Source organism: Scomber japonicus, chromosome 14 (genome assembly GCF_027409825.1).
Source record: "Scomber japonicus isolate fScoJap1 chromosome 14, fScoJap1.pri, whole genome shotgun sequence".
In the NCBI taxonomy this organism is placed as follows: Eukaryota; Metazoa; Chordata; class Actinopteri; order Scombriformes; family Scombridae; genus Scomber; species Scomber japonicus.
Window position 1 is genome coordinate 16,552,924 of NC_070591.1, and position 25,813 is coordinate 16,578,736.

Here is a 25,813-nt window from a genome sequence, read left to right on the forward strand (position 1 = left end):
AAGAGAAACATTACTTCAGTTTGTGTGAACAATGGTGTTATGCTCTATCCCCTGGTTCACGGCCACACGGCACACCCTGCTGCCTTGAGAAGAAGACACTGCTGAGTCGATTTGCAGGGATCTCAGGTTCAGGGTGCTGTCAGCTTCTGTCAGGCAATCAGCAACACTCAGCCTCCCCTGAATAGCCCCACACAGCAGACGGTAAATATTATTGGCATTCTGACATCCTCACGCTGCGACCAAGTGTGTAAATTTGTTAATAAGGAAACATGATGGGGCCTCTGCATGCTCTTGTTGGCAATTATCCAAATAACAGGATGAGGTGCCTGTGGACAGGTGATTTAAGTCCTTAGAAGAGTGGTGGAGAGGTTTGTTTTGGCAGGGAGGAAGTGAGGAAAAGTCACAGAGGTCACATGGTAAATATTGTCCTTGTGCTATATCCATCAATATAACTCCTTATAAAATGTACATGGAGACCCTTATATGCACTGTTTGGAAAAATTGCTAAAGCCACTGTCCATAGATGAGGCACTTTAACACTTGTGGACTGAAGACACTGTCTATAGACAAGGCACTTTAACACTTGAGGGCTATTCTGCATTATGCATGACAGTCATCCCTGCTATACTAAAACAAGTACAGGTCGTCTGAGTGTCAGCTTTAAGTATGGCTGCTTGTTTACTGAAATCCTCTGTCATTAGTTATTTCTATGCCTCCCTGAGAAAGTCTCAATGTGACACTGTGATAAGCCAAACAGTATTCCTCCCCTTGCATAGAGCAGGTAAGTCATTATTTTTAAAGGCACAGTATCTCCAAGTTGTAGAAGGACATGTTGATAGCGGAATAAACTACACAATCATAAACATTTATGCCAGTATTTCTCACTGTATGATTACATTTTTATGGTTCATATTCTGATGTAGCTTGTTTTTGCTGCCACCACCAGAGCAATGAGACAGACCCAGAGGTGGCATTTCTCCTTTGGTTTATGGGGGGAGAGATGCCTAGAGGAGAGTCCTGCTCGGTTTTGTTCGGTAAACACACTGCCAAGCTAAATGGCTGATCAATCAATTTCAGTGGGATCGATCTGCATCAGTTCTGCCTGCATGCACACACCCGGAGCCACTTTATTGTAAATCAATCATTTTGAAAACATCTCACAGAGGGGCCCGTCCTCACTAACAAGCCATCAATTCCAGCTGCCTGTGTAGCACCCTTATCAGACCACAAATCAACAGCCACGCAAACATCTGCTCCATTTCCATCGCTTTCTCCCCCTCTGCCTCGCTGTGTCTTGTACCTCTGCTCTGTCCCCACTGCTTGTTTTGTTTTGATGGTGTGTCTGGCGAGGAGAAGAGAGGAGAGGCTGCGAATCTTCACCACACCACTTAAGATAACCCAAGGGTAATAGTGTTTGCACATTTGAGAGAGAAATGAGGACAAATGCCAGGGTGGGTCATACATTCTCCTTCTGACCGGCTGTTTGACGTTGGAGTGTGAAATTGCACACTTCAGCTGAGGAGTTTGGAGGAGGAGGGAGGGAGGGAGAGAGGAGGCGGGCAGGGCCCAGAGACCTATGAGATGTCCACTAATTCCTGTTGCTAAGAGAGGAGTGGGTCGTTGTCAGAGAAGTCATCCTGCCTCATCATAACACCTCAGAATTGGTGCTGCTCATGATGTTTGAAGTATCTCAGGAGATATCTCAATACCCTTGACACGGGCAACACATGGTTTAGTGCAGTGTATCTAGAAGCAGATTATTTTAGTTTGAAAATTGCTGTGTTAGATGTAAAGGTTAAAAATGCTTTAACTTGTGCACTGTTTAATGACATGCTTATCATCACTCAGGCTTTGATTAGACATACAGTATAGCTCTAACAAGGCAAAGAAGATTACTTTCTCATTATATAATTTGCCTTTGGAAGAACTGTATCTGTGAACCCTATCCACATTAAGATGCTGCACATCCTGATGTAATGCACAAACATGCACAGTGCTGACATGACAGCACAGCCAGATACCTGGTATGATGTCCTTTGCTCATCCGCTGTCACCGTCTCTGTGGAGATATACGAGCCAATGTGGACAGAATGTGATTCAAATTCTATTCCCGCCGATCACTGTGGATCCCCATTGATTGACAGTCTGACAGGAGAAAGTGATGGAGCAGCTAATAGCATGTCAGTAAACGTAAATCAAGACTAATGCCAGGCTCAGTGGATAAGCGGATTGGTGGCGTGACTTGGACTGCGGGGTCACCGACTCCTCTGCAGGGTGGGGATTGGTAAAATACAATATACATTCATCCAAGGCTTCCCCTGGTGATAGTCAAGGTCAGGCAGTGGGTCTATTGCGATTTTACAGTACCTTTTTATGTGTATAGTCACTGTAAATTGTCAAGTGACATGGGTAAAATATGATATGGATGCATATATATACAAATATATATTTTTCAAAAGTGTATTATTATTATTTAAAATGTAGGTATTTCTATCTGTGCTTCTTTCAATGGTGCATAGCTTCAAACTATGTATATCCCTAAATCACTGGTGATCAGAATTGAGTAATATTTTAATATAACTTTGATTAAAGTTGTGCGGCTGTTCACTTGCAGTTAGCTACATTTTTCTGTTAAAGTTTAAAATGTGGTGCTATTTATGTGTTTGATGTTGTATTGTCCTGTCTCCCTTTCAAAAGGGATGTCCAACCTCATTAGAACTGACCTCATTAAAGTTTATATCAATAACAAATCAATTAAAAATAATGTTTTGTTTCTAAAGTTTAATCACAATTGGTTCTTTAGTCATTAGATATAATTATTATTTATCAGGACTAGTCACTCAAATCACACAATGAAAACTATTCCTAAAAAGTTAAGTTTATTTTTTTAGGAATGAATCCTGTATCTCCCTCCAAGCAAGGACACATCTGATTTGTTTTATTTTTATTTATCTTTATTGGACTACAGGAATTTGCTCTTCTTTGACTAGTGCCTAAAGAAGCTGGATACTGTATATCATTGTGCTCTATAGTTAATTACAAGCTGTGGCAATCTCAAACATCACTGTATACTGCTGCAAAGTTGCCATCTTTATATGTCTGACATGCACATTGGTTGGCTTTTAAATATGAATCTCTCCTCGAGCTGGTTCCTCCTTATCTGTGCACGTGTTAAAACCAAAATCAATGTGGCCTGCACCCTAAAGATATGAACTTGAAATTGTCAGAGCTCAATACACTGGAATTTAAGATTTTAAGTCAATTTTAAGGGATCAAGAAATTATTACTCTTGGTATATGTGATTGCTTCTAAATGTTTACTGAAAATGTTTTAGAAAATCACACCTGTATGCATCATAACTGGATTTTTGTCCTTGTCCTTGTATTAAGTATTGACTGTGTGTGTTTACTCGTAGTGTGTTACTGAATTATTTGTATTGTTTGTGTTTATTCTAACAATATTTACCCAGCTCTTTTGGAAAATAGATTTTATAGTTATAGTTTTTATAGTTTTTTTTAAATATCTTTCCAAAAAAATACCACACTGTATAAATACTCCATGCCATTTTAACAAGTAAAAAATGTGCATTTAAATTCTTACATACTGTAAGTTAAAGTATGAAAGTATTATTCAAAAATTTTAGTTAGTATTAAAAGTATTTTTATATGAGGCTCTTTATAATTTTTCTACTAATTATATATTATATTATTGTATTATCATTATTCTTAGTGTACTGACACTTGAGCAACATTTTAACATGCATAACTACTTCATACTGATATTCATACTGTTTTATTGTTTCCTTTCAAACATAGTGGAGCAGAAGTATCAAGTAAAAGGTATATAGTACTTTTGTAAATGTAGACGTCACTTTCCACCACTTGTTAAACTTGAATCTTGAGTATAAAAATAGATGAAAACATGCCTTTGTTGTTGAAATAAAAAAAGAGGACAATTCCCAGGTTTAGAACACAAATACATCCATTTTAATTTGAGAAAATACAAAAAGAAACCATGTACAATCTATGTACAAACTTTTTGTACAAGACAGTATATTTATCAGCAGATTATATTTGACAGAGTCAGGTAGATCAACTCAGCACCATCAAATAATCAATTTATCCATCATATCTAGAACACATCCAAAACTAATTAGACTATGTCAAACTCCTGTTTGTTGTGATGACGATTTGCCAACAAATCCTATCTGTGATGCGCAAGAGAAATGTCCGGAATTCTTCCTTAACTCATAGCCAGCCAAAAAATTAACAAAAATTGCAAGTTTTCTTAAAAAAAAAAAAACATAAAAATTGCCGAATGCAATTTTGATGTATTATTAAGACTTGAGACCCTCCTCCCATCCCCATAAGTATTATATATCCTATTATATCTAGTACAATTCCCAGCAAATAAGTTATTATATCCATCCTTTACAGCAAAAAATAGATTAACAAAAATAATGCAACATACTATAACAGTAACGTATGACGCATCATAGTCTTTGATTTGTTAAGTGGACAACACATGATGTTACAGGCCTGAGCCTGATGTGCATCTTTCAGTCATCCATATCTAACTACACTAAACAACACAATCTGATAACCTGTAACCATGCACACAGTAGAGACAATATGTGTGGTTTGATGACCAGGGCTCACATGTGTTTGCCCCAGCTTCCTGAATGCCACTTCTCGCTATAGTGGGACTTAATATGGGCCCTCCTCTTGACCTTCTGCACTGCCTGGCACTATACTGGCATGGAGGCACTGATGGCTTGGATGTTCTCCATGCCAGTACAAGACACCGTTTTCACAGTGGAAAACACTTGGACTCGGCTCGCTTAAAGTGAGCCTGTGTCCCTGAATGACTGAAGGATGCTTGCTTAACTAAACTTTTCATGGCACTTCAAAAAACACTCTAAAAACTTTAGAGGTATACAATGCAAAGACCTAAAAAACACCTAAAAGAGACGTATGACAAGGTATACGAAGGAGAGACATTTCAGTGTTGTGAATAATGCCAGCCTGAATGAGTTGCACAATGATGGCTCAGGTAGAAAAAGCACAGTAATCAAGTGTAATGAAAACCACTGGTGCATTACTTTATGAGTTTGTGTTAATGCCAGTTTGCAGCACATGCCATTTTTACTTCTGAGCAATGCTTTGTTTAATAACCTCAAAAATACTCTGTAAACAAATAAGGAGCAGTTGTGACAGATTGTGGCAGGTAATGACAAGCTGACAAAATGGAATGTAAACCCTGTAATAACAATGTAATAAAAACAGGAAAATAAAGGATGTTCTCTCTTTTGACAACCCTTGCTGAATTGGTGCTACCTTCCATTCTTCTAGATCAAACTCCGCCTGACTTTTCCATGTGTCACATACAGTACTTGAATAGTCTCCGCATTCCTATGAGAATCCAGGATCTTTCTTTTTTCAAAATACACATTAGTCTTCTTTTTTTTTAACATAACAATCAGTTTGTCGATTCTATGTATAATGGCTCATTGCCATTACCAAATATTTATATTTTTTAGTTCCTTATTGTTCAGGCTAGCAAGTATGCCATTAATAACCCAATTATACATACATTTTACTCACATATTTTCTGGAAAAAAAAAATTCTATTTGCTACAAAGTTTGACAACGATGTAATCACAGTTCAAAAGTTCACTTCAGGACAAATGTGTATGAGGCTTCAGTATAGTTGCACCACACCCAATAGACGGACATTGAAACTCAGATCATTCAGTTTGAGAAAGAAATGTGGCATATATAATGGGTTGAATTTACACAAACATATTTAGCACAATATTATGGTCTTTTTCATGTTTCAAATTGTTGTTTTTTTTTCTTAAGAAATACTTTTACAACCTTTAGAGGAGAATCGTTGCAATACACAGACAGTGTCTCCCTGGCATATTAGAAATCATATTTAGTGGAAATCACTAGCACACTGTGCTGTAGTGTACACACTCTTCCTTCACACTGGGACCTAATTTAGGTCAAACACATCTAATGAAGGTCATTCAGTTCTGGCCTGCACACAGAGGGAGCGACTCTATGATCTTCTAATTATTATCACCACTCTTATCTGCTCTCCATCTAAATACAACATTTACCCCCCAATACATAACTCCTTTACCTTTCTGTCTGCATGTTTACAGCTAGGGATGCTTAGTAGCAGACATATTATGAATCATAGACACGGCTCATCTGTCCAACCAAGAGAGGCTTCAGATGAGCCTAAATTTATTTCTACAAGCACTCAACAGAGCCGAGCTGCCAGGCTGAAGATGGTAGCTTTACAACGCAAGCTAGTCTAAGTTTTATTAGCTCCAGAGTGATGCAGTTTGTTAAAAGAGGGAGTATGGGAATAAAAAAATAATATTTTGTTTTAGTATGATGTGAAACAAATGGTGATGTAGTCAAACACGAAATCCTTTGATATGTAGTTGTAATTAAAGATACTGATTGAGTTTTTTCTTTATCTCCTATACTGTAATGCTTCTCACTTGGTTCCTGTCTATAAAAATAAGTACAAATTGATTATGCTTATGGATACAAAATAAAATGTTCATATGTATAAATCCAAATACACATTTGTATTGTTTTAGGAGTACGAGGCATTACTTCATCCCTATCACAGCTGGATTTGGATCTATCAGTGGCAAACCATGTGCAAAATACACTCTTATGTCACACACAGGCTAGCACAAAGCACACATGTAGTGTCCTTATTAGCAGTCTGTGGCACTGTTGCATTACTTCCCAACTATGTTTGAGCATTTCCCCATGATATGAGACTGAGCGCAGCAGCTTAACTCCTGAGAGTTTTGAGGCGTGTGACATCTGGATTGGCAACAGAGAACATCCAAGCTCTTTATTGCCTCTGTGCCAACCCTGTGCCAGGCAGTTGCTCTGATCAAAGGAGGACCCATTTATGCCCACTTTTATGCAATATGTGGCATTTCTTTCCTCAGGCATGAGTTTTTTGTAACAGACAAAACATTCAAATAATACACCACTCTTCTTTGTGATCCCAATTCTGCCGCAGACATCACGGCAAAGTATTAACGGCGGGCACGCAGCTGCTGCTGATATTATCTCAGCTCAATCATAGTTGGGGATTTTGGTTTGCTTTTTTAATGGAAGATAATATTTTTGTTAGTAGATCCAAACCCTTCACACTATTCTACTATTTTTCTACCATGAGTTATTTTTTTAGAACTAAGATCCCACATGCTGTTCCTTCAAAGGTGCACCATCACATAAAAGCTGATGGGGGGATGACGGCACTGATCAGCGCAACACCAGAAGGACGAGTGGTTGCGACTGCGACTGACACATAGACAGACACACACACACACACACAAACACACACACACACACACACACACACAGAGAGCGTGTCCTGAACGCATCAAGGACAGGGTAGGCCGTTTTTCGTCCTTCTCATGTATTCAGGTTGATCAACTGCACTGCATCTGTTATAGAGGGGGCTCAGGCACATATCATGCGATAGGAGCTTGAAACACAGTCACAGGCGTCATGATCTGACGTATCAGCAGGAGTCATGTAGGTACGGGGTTCTCTTTCAGCCAGCATACACCAACGCTGCACCATTCTCTGAGTTTTAGACTACTGTTTTGCAAGATGACTGTACTGCAGGACTGGAATGCTCTCACTCAACATGACAAGTCAACGGTGAAGTAGCAAACCTTAAGCAATGATATGATGTATAACAACCTAAGAGCAAGATTAGTATGCCTCCAAAGCCAAGCAGCCCTCCCTCCCTTCCTTCCTTCCTTCATCTTCTCAGAGACATTTTACTGGGGGAGGGGTCTGACGGTTTCCAGTTGTTCTGCCAGAAAGTAACTTGTTCAGTTTTAGTGCAAATAGAACAGAAGCAGACAGAAGATATGGAGTCGATGATCCCAGCTGGTTTGATGTGACGCATCTGGGTAAATCTTTGGGAGATGATATGATCGCTGCAACCCTCATCCTCCAATAACCAGTCACCAAAGCCATGGAGTCTGGTCACACGAAGAGATGAACTATTGCAAAATTACAGGAAGTACGCTTTTTTTTTTGTCAACTCTTAAAATAATTCCAAAAAGTGCTAGGGGAGAGGGGCTGTACAATCCTTATTTGATTGTCATTATGTACATCTCTATGGATACATTAATAAAGAAAACAATGTCCAAGAGCATGTTAAGAACGTTAAAGGTATACACATGGGAGATCCCTTCCAGTTTGGGTTCCTGTCCAACTCTCAATTAGAAGAATGAGTGTAGAGAAATGTGTCAGTCTTCAACACCCCCATCATCGTCATTATCATCATCAATATCATCACTCCTCCAATGGTGATGTCTTCCCCATCTCCTTTGAAAGAGTGCACAGATGTCTGGTGAGTCAGCAAGAAAACCTGGTGTTCAGCATTCGTCTTCAACTTCTCTGATTGGTGGAATCAGACTACTAGTGGATTTGTATTGGTTGACTTGGTTGGCCATGTGAGTGCTCATGGGCTTGATCTGAATGTTCCGTGGGTAGGCATTTTCCGGTTCATCTGTAAACCATTTCTTTTCTGAAGGCGAGAGAGGAAGAAGAAAAAGCAGAGTTAGTTGGAAAAAGTGCGTCACATGGGACTGTTTACAACCATACTGCCTCAGTTTAAGTGATTGATTTGCATGGCATTCTTTGTGATTAGCATCAAACCGTGAGGTCCAGTTTAAGTTTGTGTTTTGGTGCACTGAGCCAATTTGAAGTTTTCACGGTGGCATTGTTTATCTCAAGTACAGCTGTGTAAGTAGATGGATATAATCTATCTGAATCCTAATGTACCATGTAACAAAGACAAAGAATTTCGTTAAAAATAAATAAATAAATAAATAAATATATATATATAAATATATATATCCATTTTAGACTGAACATAAAGTAAGTTCAAGGTTGGTTCACCCAAATTACGAAGCATTTATCACTTTCTTCTGATATCTAGCCACAAACACAGTTTTGGTCTCATTCCCAGGTTTTGAGATATCCATTTGAGAGAGATTTATGCTTCCACCTCAATACAATGAAGGAGAATTAAACTGAGTTCATGGGGTTTGTATCTACCAAAGAAACAGTTCCGACAAATGCTTTAAAGGTTATATATCATGTGTTTTGTGATTTCCTGTTATTTTTGTTTCTGATGTTTTCTATACTAAACTGAGGGGCTGCATATGAGGTCAATATAAGTTTAAAAAATAGTTGTTGAGTTTTTACTTTAAATCGTGCAAATATATTCCTGTTGAACCTAAAATACAGAAAAAATACAGATCTGTAAATGTGCATAACAAATCCTCTTTAAAGCATGTTTTGTGTGGATTATAAAGACTAAAGGTGTGTTCAGAAAGAAGCCAACTATAGATGCATTGTGGTTGCATAAAAGTCAATGCATGTGATCAGTTGCAGAGTTACCTAAGGCAAAATGCATTTGTGCAATTAGACATAATGTATGTTTATCCCAATGCTTTATGACTCCAATTCATGCACGTGTGGAGACCAAGGAAAAAGTAGGAAAATAACAGGAAAATAACAGGAAAAGCTTGACTCTCTGGTGAGTTCACACCAGTCAATGAATACACTTCTAACAACCAACATCTGTACAATCAGTACATTAGCTGTTTGAGGCAAATAATCAAAGCATTAAAACACTCCAGTTCTTAAATGTAATTCTGTCTAAACACAAAAAGGAAGGTTGCTGCTGATTTAAAAACAAAACAAATCTATTTCCCCCACATATTAAATTCTGTTCATTTGGGTGGCAGCAGAAATCCCTAAGACTGGTATATCAAAACCTGGGTAACTATATGCATATATGCTATATGCTAGATGCCACTAGTGGTTTTTTTCTCTCTTTTTTAAGTGAGGTTATTGGCACTCACAGCCAACTCATTATTTACCAAATGTACAATATCCTAAACACTCACATGTCATAGTAAGTCTTACTTCCATGCTAGCAGTCATTATGTGAGAGAAGAGATTTTAAGTGTGTCATTTTGGAGAGACTCTTTTCATGTGTAAGTAGGCTATGAGAGCACTGTTTCTGAGCACGGTATGAGGAAAGGGAAGAGCGTATACCAGCTGTCAGAAGTTTGTAAACTCTCTCCCAGCACTTCACAGGCATCTGCAATGCCATTCAACATGTCACTTCCTTTTGGGTGAAGTTGTAATATCAAATTTTAACTTTGCTATGTGGAGCAAAGTGTGTGTGTGTGTGTGTGTGTGTGTGTGTGTGTGTGTGTGTGTGTGTGTGTGTGTGTGTGTGTGTGTGTGTGTGTGTGTGTGCGCGTGTGTGTGCGTGCGTGTGCGGGCGTGCGCGTGTGTGTCCGTGCGTGCGTGCATGCGTGCGTGCATATGTCAGCAAGCTTAGGGCTGCGGGGCCATGTGTTACAGCAAAGGCATTTGATGTGTAGAATTGTGCCTGAGGTGAAGCAAGATGTCTGCCATCTCTCTCTGCTGCTGATACGGTGAACTTAGTGTTGTCGCCTCAAACCACCATATCAGGCGCACAGGGTTACAAGGAGGAAACTCACAGACTCATATCCCCCTCCAATTTGGACTTTAAATTGGTCACACCACCCACTTTCTTGGTGTGACCGATGGCACAGGGCTGGACACACTTTCTTAAAGTTCTGTGGAAAAGTAAGCAATTTGGCTGCATCAGGGGGATTTGAATCAGTCTGACCTAGATGTGAGCTATGATCTAGGTTTGTAAAGTCGGGCAACATGTCGTTACCCTGTGATTTATGCTGATGCTGGTACAATAACAACATACTGTACTCAATGACCGCAAATATGAACTCTAAAAATCTGCTACAGTCATCTGACAGCATTCAATAGGAGGGAAGATGCGCAAACACACAGACCTCTCACACAATGCAAACCATCTCAAGTTGAAATAAATCATAAAAAGGCATGATAAATGACAGAAAGAAACAATGGAGAAAAAGGATTTGTCTGGAGGAAAATAAAACTCATATCATCAAGTGAGGTAAAGGCACAAAGAAAGAAGGGTTTTCGTCTCAACCTCATGCAATGCAGAGATGGTCCTGATCATGGCAGGGAGGAGGCAGGAGCAGCAGCAGACATTTTGCTTTTAAGATGAAAGCAAAACTTAAACTGAGGCATGGTTTACTTCATATCTGAAGAACAGAATAAATAAAAAACAAACTCCTCTCATCATAACAATATCCACAGAGGACATAGTTATGACTGGAACCCCAAGTAAGGTTGCTAAGTCATGCAGAATCGTTAACTTGCATACCTTGGCCCATTCTATTCATCCTTGTTGCACTTCAGAAAGAGAGGTAAGTAATCTACTGTAAGTAAGTAAGTAAGTAAGTAATATTTACAGTCTACAAGGCAAATACACAACTGACAAATGACTACCAGCCCAACTAAAGCTTATTACAGTAGTATTTCAGCTACATTATATCATACATCTTAGATTTAAGATGTATTGAGGGCTTTTCATTTATCATTTAGTAAATCTTCATGAAAGAGTACAATCGTAACCAATCTGCATGCTTTTAGAATATGTCACAATTTATTTCTTTATTTTTACTGTATTCTCCCAAATTTAAATTTAAATTGAAAGGGTATATTTTGCAGGGAGAGTGTATATATAACATGTAGGTGAAAATATTGCACCAAATTTAAAATAATCTTATAGTTGTAATAATAAACAAAACAGGAAATAATAACCTGCTAAAGAGGGCTACCAACATGGACATGCAGTAAAGCAGTACAGAGGCAACTAAATATCAACATTGCTAATGGGGGATGATCTTATGAGTAACAGTGTATCAGTAATGTTGCTCTATCATTTATATTACCATAAGATAATACAGCTACAGTAAGTAAATCACAATACATTACATCCATGATCGAGGCATACTGATCATGTTTGTTAAATATGCACAAATATGCAACAAATATTCAACAAACAACAATTATTTACTTCACAAATAGAAGAGTTAGACACATAAAACATCTAATATACAGATACAACAGGTAGACAACATACTGAATGTGTGTGTTGTTTTATGTCATGTTATTTAGCTGTGTTTGAGTCCTCTACTGTAAACTTGTTTCCAACCACAAAGGCAAACAAGTGGTTTTTAATGTTTACAATGCTACATAGTCTTTAACCCGGCTTTCCACAGAGTGAGTTCAGTAAATTTGTTAATGTCATGTAGTGATTGCTGTGATGTGAGAGTGAAGACCACATGCAGATGATTATGGAAGAAAAAAGCACAAACACTAGGCATGGACGCAGAGCACAAATCACAAACAAAACACAAATCCCACAATATACAATACTCATCAGTGCACGTCTCACCACAGTCTGCACACACACACACACACACACACACAGACAGACACACACACTCACACACATCTATAGAATACAGGTATAAAACACTTAGCATGCAGGCTAAAACTCTATGTGAGTGCACATACTTCTGTTTGTCGCGGGCCTCCCGGGTCTTACTACTACGGTTCTGCCGGTTGGAGGGTGGGATTGAATGAACGGAGGAGCTCTTTTTGCTGGAGGAATGAGAGGAGTGGGAAGAGTGGGACAAGCTTGTTCGGGACTGGCCCGCGTTGTGGTCAAACTGCATGAGGCAGAAGATCAGGTCTGTGGGCACCAGCTCAAACTCATAAGGTGGGTTTGTGATCACGTATCTGCCCGGAAAACAAATGTTACAGAGGATTAAACTTTTGCAATTGAATATTTGAATATTTGTGTACAAATAAGAGAATGTTGACAATGAAGAAAAATATAAAAAACATTACATTTACATATGAATTATAACATACTTTAAAAACATACTTAAAAAGAGGTAATTCTATGTTGTCAATCAAATGCAATTTATATTATTATATGAATTTATATCATGAGTTAAATCAGACATTTTATTACAATAAAATGTTCATTTTATAACTAAGGAAAAGCAGCAGTACCGTTTTGTACACGGGCTTGGTACACTCATATGAGCGTCTCTTAATCTGTAGATTCCAAAACACAGCATGTTGTACGTCTTCAGTGCTTTACAGAATAAATCCCCGTAGCAGCCGCCATCCTGATGAACAACAGAACAAAGACACCATCCGTGTGTGTTAGGTCAGCCTGATGATATGGTTCAGAGGCAGTAAATGAAATTCTTTGTAAAGTTGTGGCGCAAATTCAGTGTTCTGCATTGCAGAGGATATTCTGCTTGCGAGTGAATACCAGCTGTTGGCAGTGGGGACTGTAGCAATCAGCAATGCTTTAAAATTATGCCATAATTAATTCAAGAGAAGAGCAAATTACTTCAATATTGGAAGTTCTTCATAACAATGACAAAAACCTGTGAAAACAAGGTTGGAACGAATTAAACTTGGAATTTCCTTGGTGGTGTTCATTGTTCTCTCCAAAACCCTCCACCCACTAAGGCCTGCTTTGCGTGATCACTGTTCTTCACATCGGATTAAGGACCGTGAGGAGCGGAGGCGGCCAGATGTGTGCTGCTGGGTAGTGCCAAAACGTGTCATCTCTGCTTAAACATTCACTTACCCCCAAGTCGGCAAATGGCCCATCGTAGAGGGCTAGCTGGGCGACACGACACCTGTCTCTGTTGGCTAGTGTCTGCGGTGTGCTGTAGCCTCCTCTGAGAGCGTTCTCTTCAGCCAACAGAGCCTCCAGCTCTGGTGTGGCTCCCCCTGTGACCAGCGTCCGAATCAGCGTGAGGATGTTGTCGTTGAAGTATGTCTGGAGAGAAGAGAGTAGATAACTGTAAGCAGATGCCATTAGAATCACGAGCACAGAGGTGGCAGATGTGGGAAAAGGGTTGAGTTCCTGTTATGTAGACCCTCAGCCTGTCTCTTCACATAGAACTAACTTGGAGGAGAGGAAGCAGATCTGTAAATTACACAGAACTTTCTGTCTGGCGCACCACTCTTATGACGTTATAGTTTCAATACATTTAAAGGTTTGGTTCATGAACAAAACAAAACAAAACAAAAAAAAACCTCTGGTGGTATTTAGACATGCACATAGTTTTGGTTTTATTGGCTTGGGTTTTTACATCTGTCTTATTGCTTTAGATATCTTATGTGTGGCAGCATATCTTTCCCAACTCAATATACTCTGGATTATCCACAGATGTTACTGTGTCCAGTTGTCACTAGAACTACTTTCTATGAAATGTGCTGACAGCATTTTATGTATTTATTTTTATTATTTATTTTATTTTATACAATATAATAGAGGCACAGTTTTTTTACACAAATTGTATTTTATTGGGTTTAAGATAAAATGTAAAAGAAGATATCTAAAAATGTTTAGGAAAAAAGACAAATTTATCTGCATTATGTGCTTTTAAATTTAGGTGACATGGTCCTTTTAGTTATTCTCTGCAAACATAATCTTAGCTTAAACATTATGTCATATGTCAAATTTGAAATAAGCATAGCCAAATAACACTTGATGATTAAATGTCAGATCAGCACTTTAAATAAAACAGATACAATACAACACTATTCTCACTTCTTTGAACACTGTTCTACACACTATGTCTTTTTTTCCCCTTCTATAACAGCGTTTTGACTGTGCTCTTAGAGTGTCAGGTTCTCTTGTCCTTCAAGCCGATCAGGACCTGTTTTTGCCACGTGTGAAGACAGCCGATGTCACTCAGCAGCCGGGCCAGAGTGGCAGCTCCTCTCTCCGGGCCTCCGACAGGCCTGCAGAGCCTCATGATGGATGAGCACTGTCCATTAGCTAGCTTCACCTCTGACCAGTGCCAGACTACAGCTGACGCCTGCTCTACTCCCTGCTCAACTCGGCTCTGCACACCCCTCTAACCCCTCACTCAACGAGAGGGCTGCTGGAATTAAGCCATCACAGTACCAAAGGGAAAAAATACAGTTTGTCATGAAAGGGGTGGAGGGGGTGAGGTATAGAAGGGGATTTTCTTCCCCTGCCTCCTCCTTTATCTTATCTTTGGTGCAGCAGTGACATTGTCAAAAGATGAAAGACTATTTCTTTGGCCTGTTACAGTCAAGCTTGTGTCATCGCCATTACGCTAAACTTCAACACTTACTTTGTTTAAAGACCCAATAAGGCTCTTGAAAGTTCAATGCATAATACTTAAGGTGAGAGTGACAATCAACATCCATCTATTGAAACTTGTCACTATACATGTAATTTTTCCCTACTGAGAGAACATTTACTGTTTATGTATGCTTAATTTAAAAATCATTGCTTTGTCTTCTTAGGAGATAATGTACCATTTGAAAATAAGTTTCTGATTGAATGTGAAATATATCTTATATATCTGTGGTCATGACCACCAAAGAAGCAAAAGAAAACAAATTCTTTGCATTCTCAGGTCCATCTTTCAAGTCTGAGTTTACCTCTTTCCCTAACCCAACAGTTTTTACCACTGCAACAACATGCAATCATTACCCAGTGGGCAGATCATCCCCATGTAGTTTTTGTGAAATGTTCTCCTTTTGAAAACAGACCATTACTGTGTAAGAGCAACCAAACTCAAAATCTAAATTATAAAACATGTTGGAAAATGTGAAATGTGAAAAACTAATAATCGGTTTTGGAAAACAGTCCAACAGCGTGTTTGAAGACTCACCGCGCTCATCAGGGAGTCGAGTACACTGACAGCGAAGGCAGTGCCGCAGGCGAAGGGCTGAGTGAGGTACAGCTCTGTGTCTGGGTCGTCATCATCATCTTGGTCCAGGAACTGAACGTTTGAGTCGTTCACTGAGAGAAAGGGAACACAGCTGAGTTAGAGATGGGCACTGTGCGGAAGAGTGAGCCAAACACAGACACCAACACACCTGAGAGCTCAGAAATTAAAAACAATTCTAGATTTGTGTTTTTAATTTACAATTAAAAAGATTTGGAGATGCCATGCTAATGCAACAGATAAGTCTCAGGTATACAGGTATCAATCAAAGGCGTGAGCTTATAATATAATGTATAATTAGATGTACATTATATTTTGCTTATTTATTTTTCAATCTTACAGTCACACTTATTTTTAATCACAAGATTTAACATAAACTTTATTTGCGCTCCAAACAATTGACATGATATTGATTGACCATTTGATTCTCTGCAATTTGCTATCTTGCTATCCATGCATTTTATAATTGTTTGGAAGTTGGAAAAAAAGGTTTTTAACTTATTGAAAAAGCTTTTTTTTCTTCTTCTTCTTCTTTTTTTTTTTGAATATTGAACCTACAGTATATCACATGCACAGTTCAACAAACCACAATTTAAGGAGAAAATATTGAAATACATTATGCATACACAGTGATAACCATTGCAGAAGTCCCCAATTACAAATCAGTCATATATTTCTTCTCCATTAGTGCCTCAGTAGCCACTGTATGTTGATCTTAAAAACTACATATACAATATACTGTATATACTGTAACACACAAACAGACAAATTCTCAGTCAAGACACAGTGACCAGTCTGTGGACTATGAATACAGAAAATAATATGAATATTTTCTCAGACATCATATGGATAATTCTTAATGTCTATGTTAAAAAATTCTTAAAGTATCAGTTGAATACGGTAAAAAAGTGAGACTTCAACAATGGCTACTATAACATTAGAAATACATGCACTTATATTGTCATGCTATGTTTTTCAGAGTTTTTCTTGATAAATGTGTTTGTCACATCATCACTTTTAGAGATATACATCTCAAATATTTACCTGTGACCTGGAAGTCAAATTAATGCTGATAACAGCACACTTTTTTCTTTAAATCTCAAGATTAATGACAGAAATAAAACATGAACTAACATGGCAAAGTAAGAACCCAGAACTGAAATAACATGATTATTTTTTTCATGTGTCAAGCATAATTGGTTGAACAAAATAAAAACAATAATATATTTGGTGCTTCAGCTAAGTCCTCCCTATAGTGCCTGTCTTTTTCCTCAGATTGTATTTCTAGCAGAAGTGGGCAGTGAAAGGTCTAAGAGCTAGCGTAACTTGAAAAACGAGCATCACACAAGTTTTTGTTTGACTCCTCCGATATCTGAGCTTCAGAGCTACAGTCTGGAGGAGAAAAAAAGAAACTGGAAAATAGATTTAAAAAATAAATAAACAGCTTAAAAGATGGTTTGATCTTGAGTTTTTTTGTTTTTGAAATCTGATTTCTTCCCAGGCTTCCTGTGTGCTGTGGAACAGAAATGTCAGTCAAAGAGACAAGGGGCTGATGCAAACGGGCGTGGGCCAAAGGAGTGGATTGGAGGGGTGGGGGTGGTGGGTGGATATGCGCGTGTGTGAGTGTGTGTGTGGAGGAGGAGGAGGACTAGGGGGGTGAGGGGCAGGAGGGGTGCAGCTATGAAAACAGCCACAAGGACAGACTTAACATGATCAAAGGCCTAGTGATGCTCTGAAAATGCAACTGGAGAAAAAAAAAAACAACCCCAAAAAGCAAAAAAAAAAATCATTAAAAAGGGGCCAAAACAAGACAGTCAATTTCAACCAGAATGAAGAATAAAAATGTGTTCAAAGTGAAGCCATGGGAGCAGCGAGGGCCTTGACTGCAGCCAGATAAATCAAGACAAGCTGATGAGGAGCAGAGCGGCGGAGCGAGGGAACGAACGGCAGCAGAGGACAAAGGCTCAGCTTACCCAGCTCTGTTATCATTTGTATGTTGGTTCCACTTTTTTTTTCCTGACTGAGTGAAACCAATGGCAGTAGTTTGCCAGGTTTAGCTAATGGTGATGAGACAGTGCAGAGAGGGGGAGAGATGGTGTCGTTATTGAAACAGTTTCAAAGACTGCAAGAAAGGCATTTTCACTCTCTCAGACTACTCGTGTCATCTGCGGAATTACTCTAAGTCTAAGACATTCATGGTTGTCCGGTATCAAAAAGTAAAGCACCCTGGATTAGAGTGCGCTGTAGATACAAAGCCAGAGCTGTCGAATGGCTATACCACCACAGCAACAATAAATTCTTTCATGGTAAGACAGTGAAAGGGATAAACAAGGTCTTATCGATAAAACACCTACTTCACACGCCGCACCACAAAATTGATCATGCAACTCAGATGAGGCGTGTTTTTATGTTTCAATTTGACTTTAATCTGCTCCTGGCACTGTAAACTGAACATATGACAATGTAATTACATTATATGGTTCCAGTGAGACATGCAGCCACTCTCTCCTCTGTGTACTCCTTCCTTTCCTGAGGAACAATGTTATCACATCTTGTGTTGCGGTAGCTGGGAAATTCGTTAGCTCTAAGCAAACCGAGGAACAACAGCAGAGCTTTTAGCAGGGTGAATTTTGAGTCCTGGGCAGAAACCTATGACTCCAACATGGATAGCATCTAGTTTTGATGATTACGTATGCGGTCAGTAGTCTAATGGGAGAGCCCCTCCGCAGGTAATGGCTGGCCCGGTTACAAGTAACATTAGGTAGCTCCTTTCTCTTTGTGGCCTTTTCTTAGCTGGCCTCATGCTCCATTGCTCCCTAATTGGGTCAAGGGAGACAGAGTAGCCAGTCTCTGGTGCTTTACAAGGCCCCTCAGAGATCTGAAAGTTTCATGAGTCCCCACCACCAGTGGGAATACAGCCACTGCCATTGTTATTAATAAATGGACCCATTTTGCAACCAAGGCAGATTTTCTCTTCTACCTTTTCACTCTCTTGCCTTTTTCCCCCTCTCTCACCCTCTCCATCAGGCTGAGTTTCTCTTGTGCATTAGTGTTGCGTATAGTGTATATTCCTAACAACGCCTGTCTGACATCCTCAAGTTACACCAGTCCACATTGTCTGCAGAGCAAAGACATGTTCCAGTCCCCACAAGCTAACATTATCATCACTTGACAAAAGCTAGTCAGATCCAATAATTCACAGTTGGGTCGAGTTGGGCAAAGCTAATAACACTATGAAGGTGAACAAAAATTCCACATGACACATTCCTAAGTCCATTTGACCTTGGATGAGTTGGAACTTTTGGTAGCAGCATGATGTCCAAGTCTTTGATCAGCTCTATGCTTATGTCTGCAAATGAATAATGAGTTGATCTGGGTATGGCATGCAATATTTGCATTCAAGATGGGTATAAACAATTTTACCTAGCTCTGTGATGATGGGGATGTTGGATCCGGTAGTGACGGAAGCCTGCCGCACGAAGCCATGTACTGGACTGCTGTCTGGAGATGACCTGTCCATTCCAGGAGGCGTGAAACCTGAACACCACAGAAAATACAAATTGACAAAATGCATTTATTTTCCATTAAAATCTAGGGAAAGAAAAATACAGTCCAAGCAATGTTTCTTAAGTGGTCCTACTAAAAAAGATATCATAAGCAGGCTATGACCTTCAACTCTGTATCAATGCCATTATACATAGTGCATGTCAGCTCAGTCAGCAAGAAGTTGTTAATGTGCGCTTTCTGTGTCATTCAAATATGTGGATTGACAGAAAAAAGGAAGTGGTGGAAGAGGGAGGAGGACGATAAGTGAACAAGCTGCCTGCCTAAAAACTGCAACATGGATACTTTGCTTTTAGGGGTCAGCAAAGACATATTTAGCATTCACATCCCTCCATCAACGGGCAGACATAAATTTTATATGTTGTTCATTTTGTTTCGATAAAATTGGTGAAGTGGATCCGGAAAACCTTTTATCAAAAATGGCGTGGCTCAGAACCATGAAATACAAGTGCAAGTGACAAGAGTATGAATTCACATGACTTCACATTTTTGCATTTCCTCAAAGTGACAAGTAAACACCTTAAATCTGTAATGCTATATGCATAATGCATCAACTGTGTTTTGACATCCATCATTTAGTGCTGACTACAGCAAAACGCCAGCTTATAGTGCCACCACCAAGGAAACATAATGCAGGGAATATATTCAGGTCACAAAGTTTTTAAAGGATTGCAGATTCTCTATGTGTGTGTGCCTGTGTGCGTATGTATGTGCCTTTCCTGTCAAGAAACTCAATGAGCTGCTTACATTACAAAAGAGATCTTCTAGCCCTTTGCAACAGAAAACACACCAAATAGTTGAGTACACAGCGAGAAGCACACACTGAACCACAACTCTTGTTATACCAATTATTGAACTTGGGAATAGCAAAGGTTTGACACTCTGAGTCACCCAGGGAGCACAGGCTTAGACAGTGCAAACATCATTTTGTCGATGTCCATAAAAGATGATGTTTACCCCTCTGGAGAGTGACACTACGTTTTTGAATATTGCCTCTAAACACTGCTCTTACTGTATCATAGTGAACATGAAGACCGTACGCAGATGTAGAAAAACGGCTTCCGTTCTGCGCACTGTGTAGAGCAGAAAGTGATTGTTGGTGGAAACAGGAATACATGAAGCCTGCTGCTGAGCTGCTTTCAAAATCTGTTACAGGATACCAACAGCTCAAAAGTTGAGTTGTTGAGTTCCAAACAGAGAGCTGTAGGTCTTTCTAAGACTGAACCAGAGCGATACAAAACTTGAAAAGTTTAAATGTGTTTATCTTGCTGATCGTTCCTAATCCTCCAAAAGAGATTTAATGCAATGATTGAATTGCAACATGAATCATTCACTTCTATGACTCAAACAATACTCATGTATCTCTTTATACAATTAAACCTTAAGTCATTGGGCAAACATGCTAACATTTTTTCTGCTTGAATCCTTTTAATTAAAAAAAAGTTGAATTACTAGTTTTTTTTCTTATTGGATTTCATAATCAGTATAAACCGTAACATTTTGGAAACTAACTCATCATTTACTGGCCCAAACAGACAAGCCAGCATTCACATCACACAATGTCTCTCCTTTTGGCTGTCTGCTGCTACTGTGAGGCTGTAACTTCATCTGTTCAGCTGCACTGTGCAATAGACAAGAGAGATCTGGGTTACATAGACCCTTATCCCTGTAGCCCCCCAGGCACAGCTATGCTCTGTGGTTGACTACATGCTCCAGCAGCCGTGAGAAGCTCTCCCCCAGGAAAGTGCATGTTTACTTATTCATTTGCACCTACTTGTTTTAAATTCCACAGACAATGTCTGAATAGAAGCATCGCTTAAAGGAAGGAATCCCCAAAGCAATACCTATGATACAATAGCAGTGTCTGGGTATGTGCATGTTTTTCCTGGTGTATGCATGATTGCATGTCACTGTGGTGTGTGTGTTCTCTAAAGTGAAGTATTTATCACTGAAATGGGTGGTTGATGAAAGACCCAATCATTGATGACAATAGGCTCCATCCATCGACCCTGGGAGACGATATAGGCTAGTGGGTTTCCATATTGAGGTGACTTTCTGTTAGTACTGCTCCCCAGAGTGGTGTGCTCTTAGATTTACCCCTGCTTATTGTTCCTCAGTGGCACTACTATCGACAGCATATCACTCACTCAAGGCTGGAAAAATAACAGCTTTGACATTCTCCTAAAACATGTGGAAGTGCTCTGCACTAAAAAATAATTGCATCTTGGACCTTCAACTTTGATTTGTATTTACAACAGTCACTGTGGTGGCACTAAATAGTACTGAGCTCAAGGCATGTCATGGCTTTCAGGCTAATCATAAACCGAATATTACCTGTCTTTGAATGTGTGAGTATAGATTGCACTGACATTGTTGTCTGTGTGTCTGTTTTGTGGCAAACACCTTCGCGTTTGAATGTGTGTGCATGCGAGTATCGCTGTTTTGTTGTGACTAATGAGGAGCAGCTGAATTGGCCTGCCTGGTGATTTGTACTAGCTGCTTAATGATGATGAGGCCTGATGGGATGCCAGGTTTGTGTGTTTGTCTGCAAACATCAACAATCTGTTCCAGATGATCTGCCAGACACCAGATCAGGGGGAACAACATCAAATGACACAGTCGTGTTGATTACATCATTAAAAAGTATTATCAAGGAGGTTTAGCAGCATGTAATTACCAGGGACAAGACTGAAATCATCAGAAAATTATGTGAAATAAACACTCTTTAAAGGTTTGATGAAGCCATCACCACCATGTTTTGTGTGCACACGTCTTAAGGAGTTACAGTAAAGTCAGTTTATAGATACCATTCACAACAAACTTGCAGAGTATTATAATAAAGAGCACTTTCCAGACTCTGTGCTTTACAAACTGTATTAATCCCTCCTATGTGGCCTTCTCATTTTCCCTCCAATCTTTTCCTCTCTTCACTGACTTCCCTCACTGCTACAACTTGTCCCCTTTGGGCAACAGTGCACATGGAGTCTAATAGGACGCTCCTTACCTTGGGAATTAGCCTGTAAGACCCCAATGCTGTCATCAAACTGCATAGACTTGATGTTGAGTGATGCCAAGATGCATTCCTTATCCTGCAGTGAGGCATCTTCGATATTGTTCTGATTGGCTGACAGTATTACGCACATGTCGCAGAGGTTGATGTTGACAGCCCTTAAATCTGCCCGACTTAATGGTGTACCCTTCAGGGTGAGGAGAACAGAGAGAGAAAGAGCAAGACAGGGAGAGAGAAAGCAAAGAACAGACAGACATGGGGGAGAGAAAAACAAATTTTAGAAGTGAGCGGAGTGGAGCTTTGGGAAATTAGTTAACAAGTATTCTTGTTTTGAGGCAATGACATTCCACTGATGTAACTGGGCATCGGCGAATCAGAGACATGGACTAATCTAAAGGCTAGCCTGTGCTAAGGGCTGTATTTGGGATTCTCCTCTGATCATCAGTCAAGCCAGGCCTAACAAGCTCTAAGGCAGCAAGCCACGCCATCTGTGATGGGTGCTGCAGCTGCAGCACACATAAAGTCCATGTTGGATATGGAGAATGTGTCACTGCTCTGGGTGAGGGGGGTTGACTGAGCTCTCATGGAGTGATCATTCAATTGAATAATGTGTGATCAAATCAAAGTGACAATCCCTCTCAGGATTTTAATGCGCATGTAACTCCAAATGTCAATGCCTCATTTGTTGAACAGTGATTCTGGTTAATATTTGTCTCCTACGGCGGTGAACTCACAGGTAAGATGGACACCTTGGGGAAGTTGTGTAAAGTTTCCCATTCTCTTCGCAGATAGTCCAGAGAGCCCACAAACACTATAGGCTTCAATTCATGGTAATGGAAGTTACTGGCTCTTAAAGGCATCACCAAGTTTCGCAGCCCCACTAAAGCAGACGTGACATCCCCAAATATACAGACCACTACATGGCCGCTCAGCACCGTCATGGAGGCTTCACTCCGGGTCTGCAGGGAACACAGGGAAGGGGGAAAAGAGCAGAGAGAGGGGAATGAGGAAGTGTAGACAGAAGAGTGGAAGAGACAAACACAGATTTACAGAGTAGAAATGAGAGCTGTTCACAGAAAACTGGGCAATGTCCATCAGGTTACAACTTGTAGTTTTAACGGGTTTAAACTTCACTATAAACCCTTAACCATCGATGAAGTATAACTGAATCATACTGTATATTTAGCCCATCATTAAAACATTCTATTTATATGCTTTATCTATAACAAAAAACGTTTGGTTAAACCACTATTCTGTTTATAAGCAGTTTATTGGATAATCAGAAATAGGGTTTTACAAAACAGACAAAACAATGGTCCTTCTCAAAGGGCAGCTGATTCAATCAGGTGCCAATAAATGCAGTTTGTAAGATTTTAGGTACATTCTATATGTATGACAAAGACCCCTGTGACAAATCAGACAGGTATAAATAAAATTCCTCTGTGAGGTTTACGTTGTCACAGAACAACGCAAAACCCTGCTTTCAAGATCTGTCATCTGTCGTACCAAGTTGATGTGCAAATTCAGGTGTACGTTAAGCACACTAAATGCTACTATGATAAAAGTTCATTTGAAACTGAAGTTGTGTCCACTGCTGTAAATTGGATCATAAGTTCCAAAGTTGCCTGGTTGGCTTTTCTTCTTCTTTGCTGATACTAATCAAGCAACACAGTCACTCTTGTCTTTGTTAGACTAATGTTAATTATTATGGGTGGCTGTTGGCTCTCTAGATTTTATTTGGACAGAGATGTTATACACGTTTGCAACAATTCTGCCAGTCCTGCCTGAACAAATGATGTGTTAACCTAAATCCTTACAAACTGCCAAACTTGTTAAAACATCTGAACAAACTCATGCGTGGAGTGTTGCAATGTTCTTCACTGATCCTTAGTGGGTATATGAAAAAAACAATAAACTCACCTTGAAACAACAGAGAGGCAGTGAGAGAGATTTCAATAGATATTAGTATGTGATAGGATTACTTAAAAACTGAGGGGAAACCTTTGCTCCTGAGTATACTTACTTTATATTCTCGTTTTTCCCATAAATTCTGTTTTTGTTGTTAGTTTTTTTTTAATGCAGATACAAAACCCTTGTTTCACTCACCAGGATGACTTTTTCGATCTCCTTTGATGGGCACCAGTGAAACATCCCTGTCGAGTCATACCTCTTCACGTTCATGTCCATGTTTTCGATTTGCTCATTTCCAGGGATTAGAAGGGGGTCATGTCTACTGAGAAAACAGAACAAGAGGTTCATGTTAGACCAATTTGTGAAATGACTGCAGCAGTGGAAAAGTGGTAACATGAGGGAGATGAAAGAACTCTTTACTCTCTTGAGACCAACACCATCTATTCATAAAATGTCTTAAAAGTGCATCCCATTCACAGAGTGTTTAACTGCTTTAGGGTCAATTGCACTACATACTGTAGGTCCCATAGATACTGTATCTTTCCTCCTTTACTTCTTGTCCTTGATGTCAAGTCATCAGAAAACTCACAGACCCTAGTGCTCACAGTGGTACAGAGAAGAACAGCAAGACTTGAGTGCTACTGACTGAATGGCATGGCAACACAAGGCCAATTACCAGCTTTTACCCTCTCTTCCAGTTCCTGACGCCATGCGGCGCAAATAGTAAAAGCTCCAAAGGCTCACACTTTAAATATTTCAGGAATTTGCCCAATCACATTTTGCTTTCCCAACTGATGGCCATTAATGTTTCAACAGCATGTCACAACCAAACAGGCTAATCCACAGCAGTGGGCTGCTGAGTTTTATCCGGTGTAACACTGACCATGAAAGGGCTCCTGTCAGTCCTGTTATACCGCTTCTACTGTTGTTGCACTTATTCTACAAGACATGTTCTCACAGTTCCTCTAAAGGCAATCCAGAAAATGTAATCCAAAACACTGAGTCAGGATATTGTGCAGAAATTTTGCGCAGTTCTTCAATAAACATTGCTTATTTACAGTAACACAAGAGTAATTTATATACAATTCAGCCCAAATAATGAAAGCAGCGCCATACAGACTCAAAAAGGGAAACTGAAGAGAGACAGACATTTGAGTAATATGGGAGAAAACATCTCAGGAATTTGGCATACATCTCTCTCAGTATCACGCTCTCTATCCTCTATCAACACTGTCAGTCTCTGACAAGGCTTTGATGTTGCCTCTTCCTTCAGCCTGCATGCCATCGCAGGAAAAGTAAAGGTAAGGGGGAAAAAAAGCTGTCAATTAGCCACCCTCTCTCTCTCTCCGCCTCTCTTCCCCCCTCTTCCCTCTATCAGTTAGTGCAGGTGATAATAACACTGACAGCATTTAGTGTTTTTACACTTAGCCTGAATCTTTCATCCAGAGCCGTGTGTTGCGCCAATCAACTCCACGGAGCCCCTGTCACTTCAATCTGCTCAGCTCTGCTCGCCTCCACACAGTGGCTGACTAGCGCATGCAGGCGGGCTGCCGCTCCACCTCTCTGCCAAGACAGCTATCTTTCACAGA

General features: G+C 39.7%; 1 protein-coding gene across 6 annotated transcripts in view; it reads right to left on the reverse strand.

Moving 5' to 3' along the window:
* Window positions 1–8,437: 8,437 nt before the first annotated feature.
* kcnma1a (potassium large conductance calcium-activated channel, subfamily M, alpha member 1a) overlaps window positions 8,438–25,813 on the reverse strand; it is a 132,530-nt gene continuing 115,154 nt past the window's right edge. For 2 of the 6 annotated variants that reach the window (XM_053333416.1, XM_053333417.1), the window contains 10 exons: window positions 24,420–24,543; window positions 23,048–23,272; window positions 22,308–22,500; window positions 19,163–19,276; window positions 15,683–15,813; window positions 13,612–13,806; window positions 13,020–13,138; window positions 12,516–12,740; window positions 11,317–11,345; window positions 8,438–8,589 (listed from right to left, as the gene is read on the reverse strand). In XM_053333416.1, the coding sequence (XP_053189391.1) occupies window positions 8,438–8,589; window positions 11,317–11,345; window positions 12,516–12,740; window positions 13,020–13,138; window positions 13,612–13,806; window positions 15,683–15,813; window positions 19,163–19,276; window positions 22,308–22,500; window positions 23,048–23,272; window positions 24,420–24,543 (1,507 nt within the window). Of the gene's footprint in view, window positions 8,590–11,316; window positions 11,346–12,515; window positions 12,741–13,019; window positions 13,139–13,611; window positions 13,807–15,682; window positions 15,814–17,712; window positions 17,797–19,162; window positions 19,277–22,307; window positions 22,501–23,047; window positions 23,273–24,419; window positions 24,544–25,813 lie in introns of all 6 variants that reach the window. The other 4 variants (XM_053333419.1, XM_053333420.1, XM_053333415.1 and 1 more) reach the window with 3 other exon arrangements.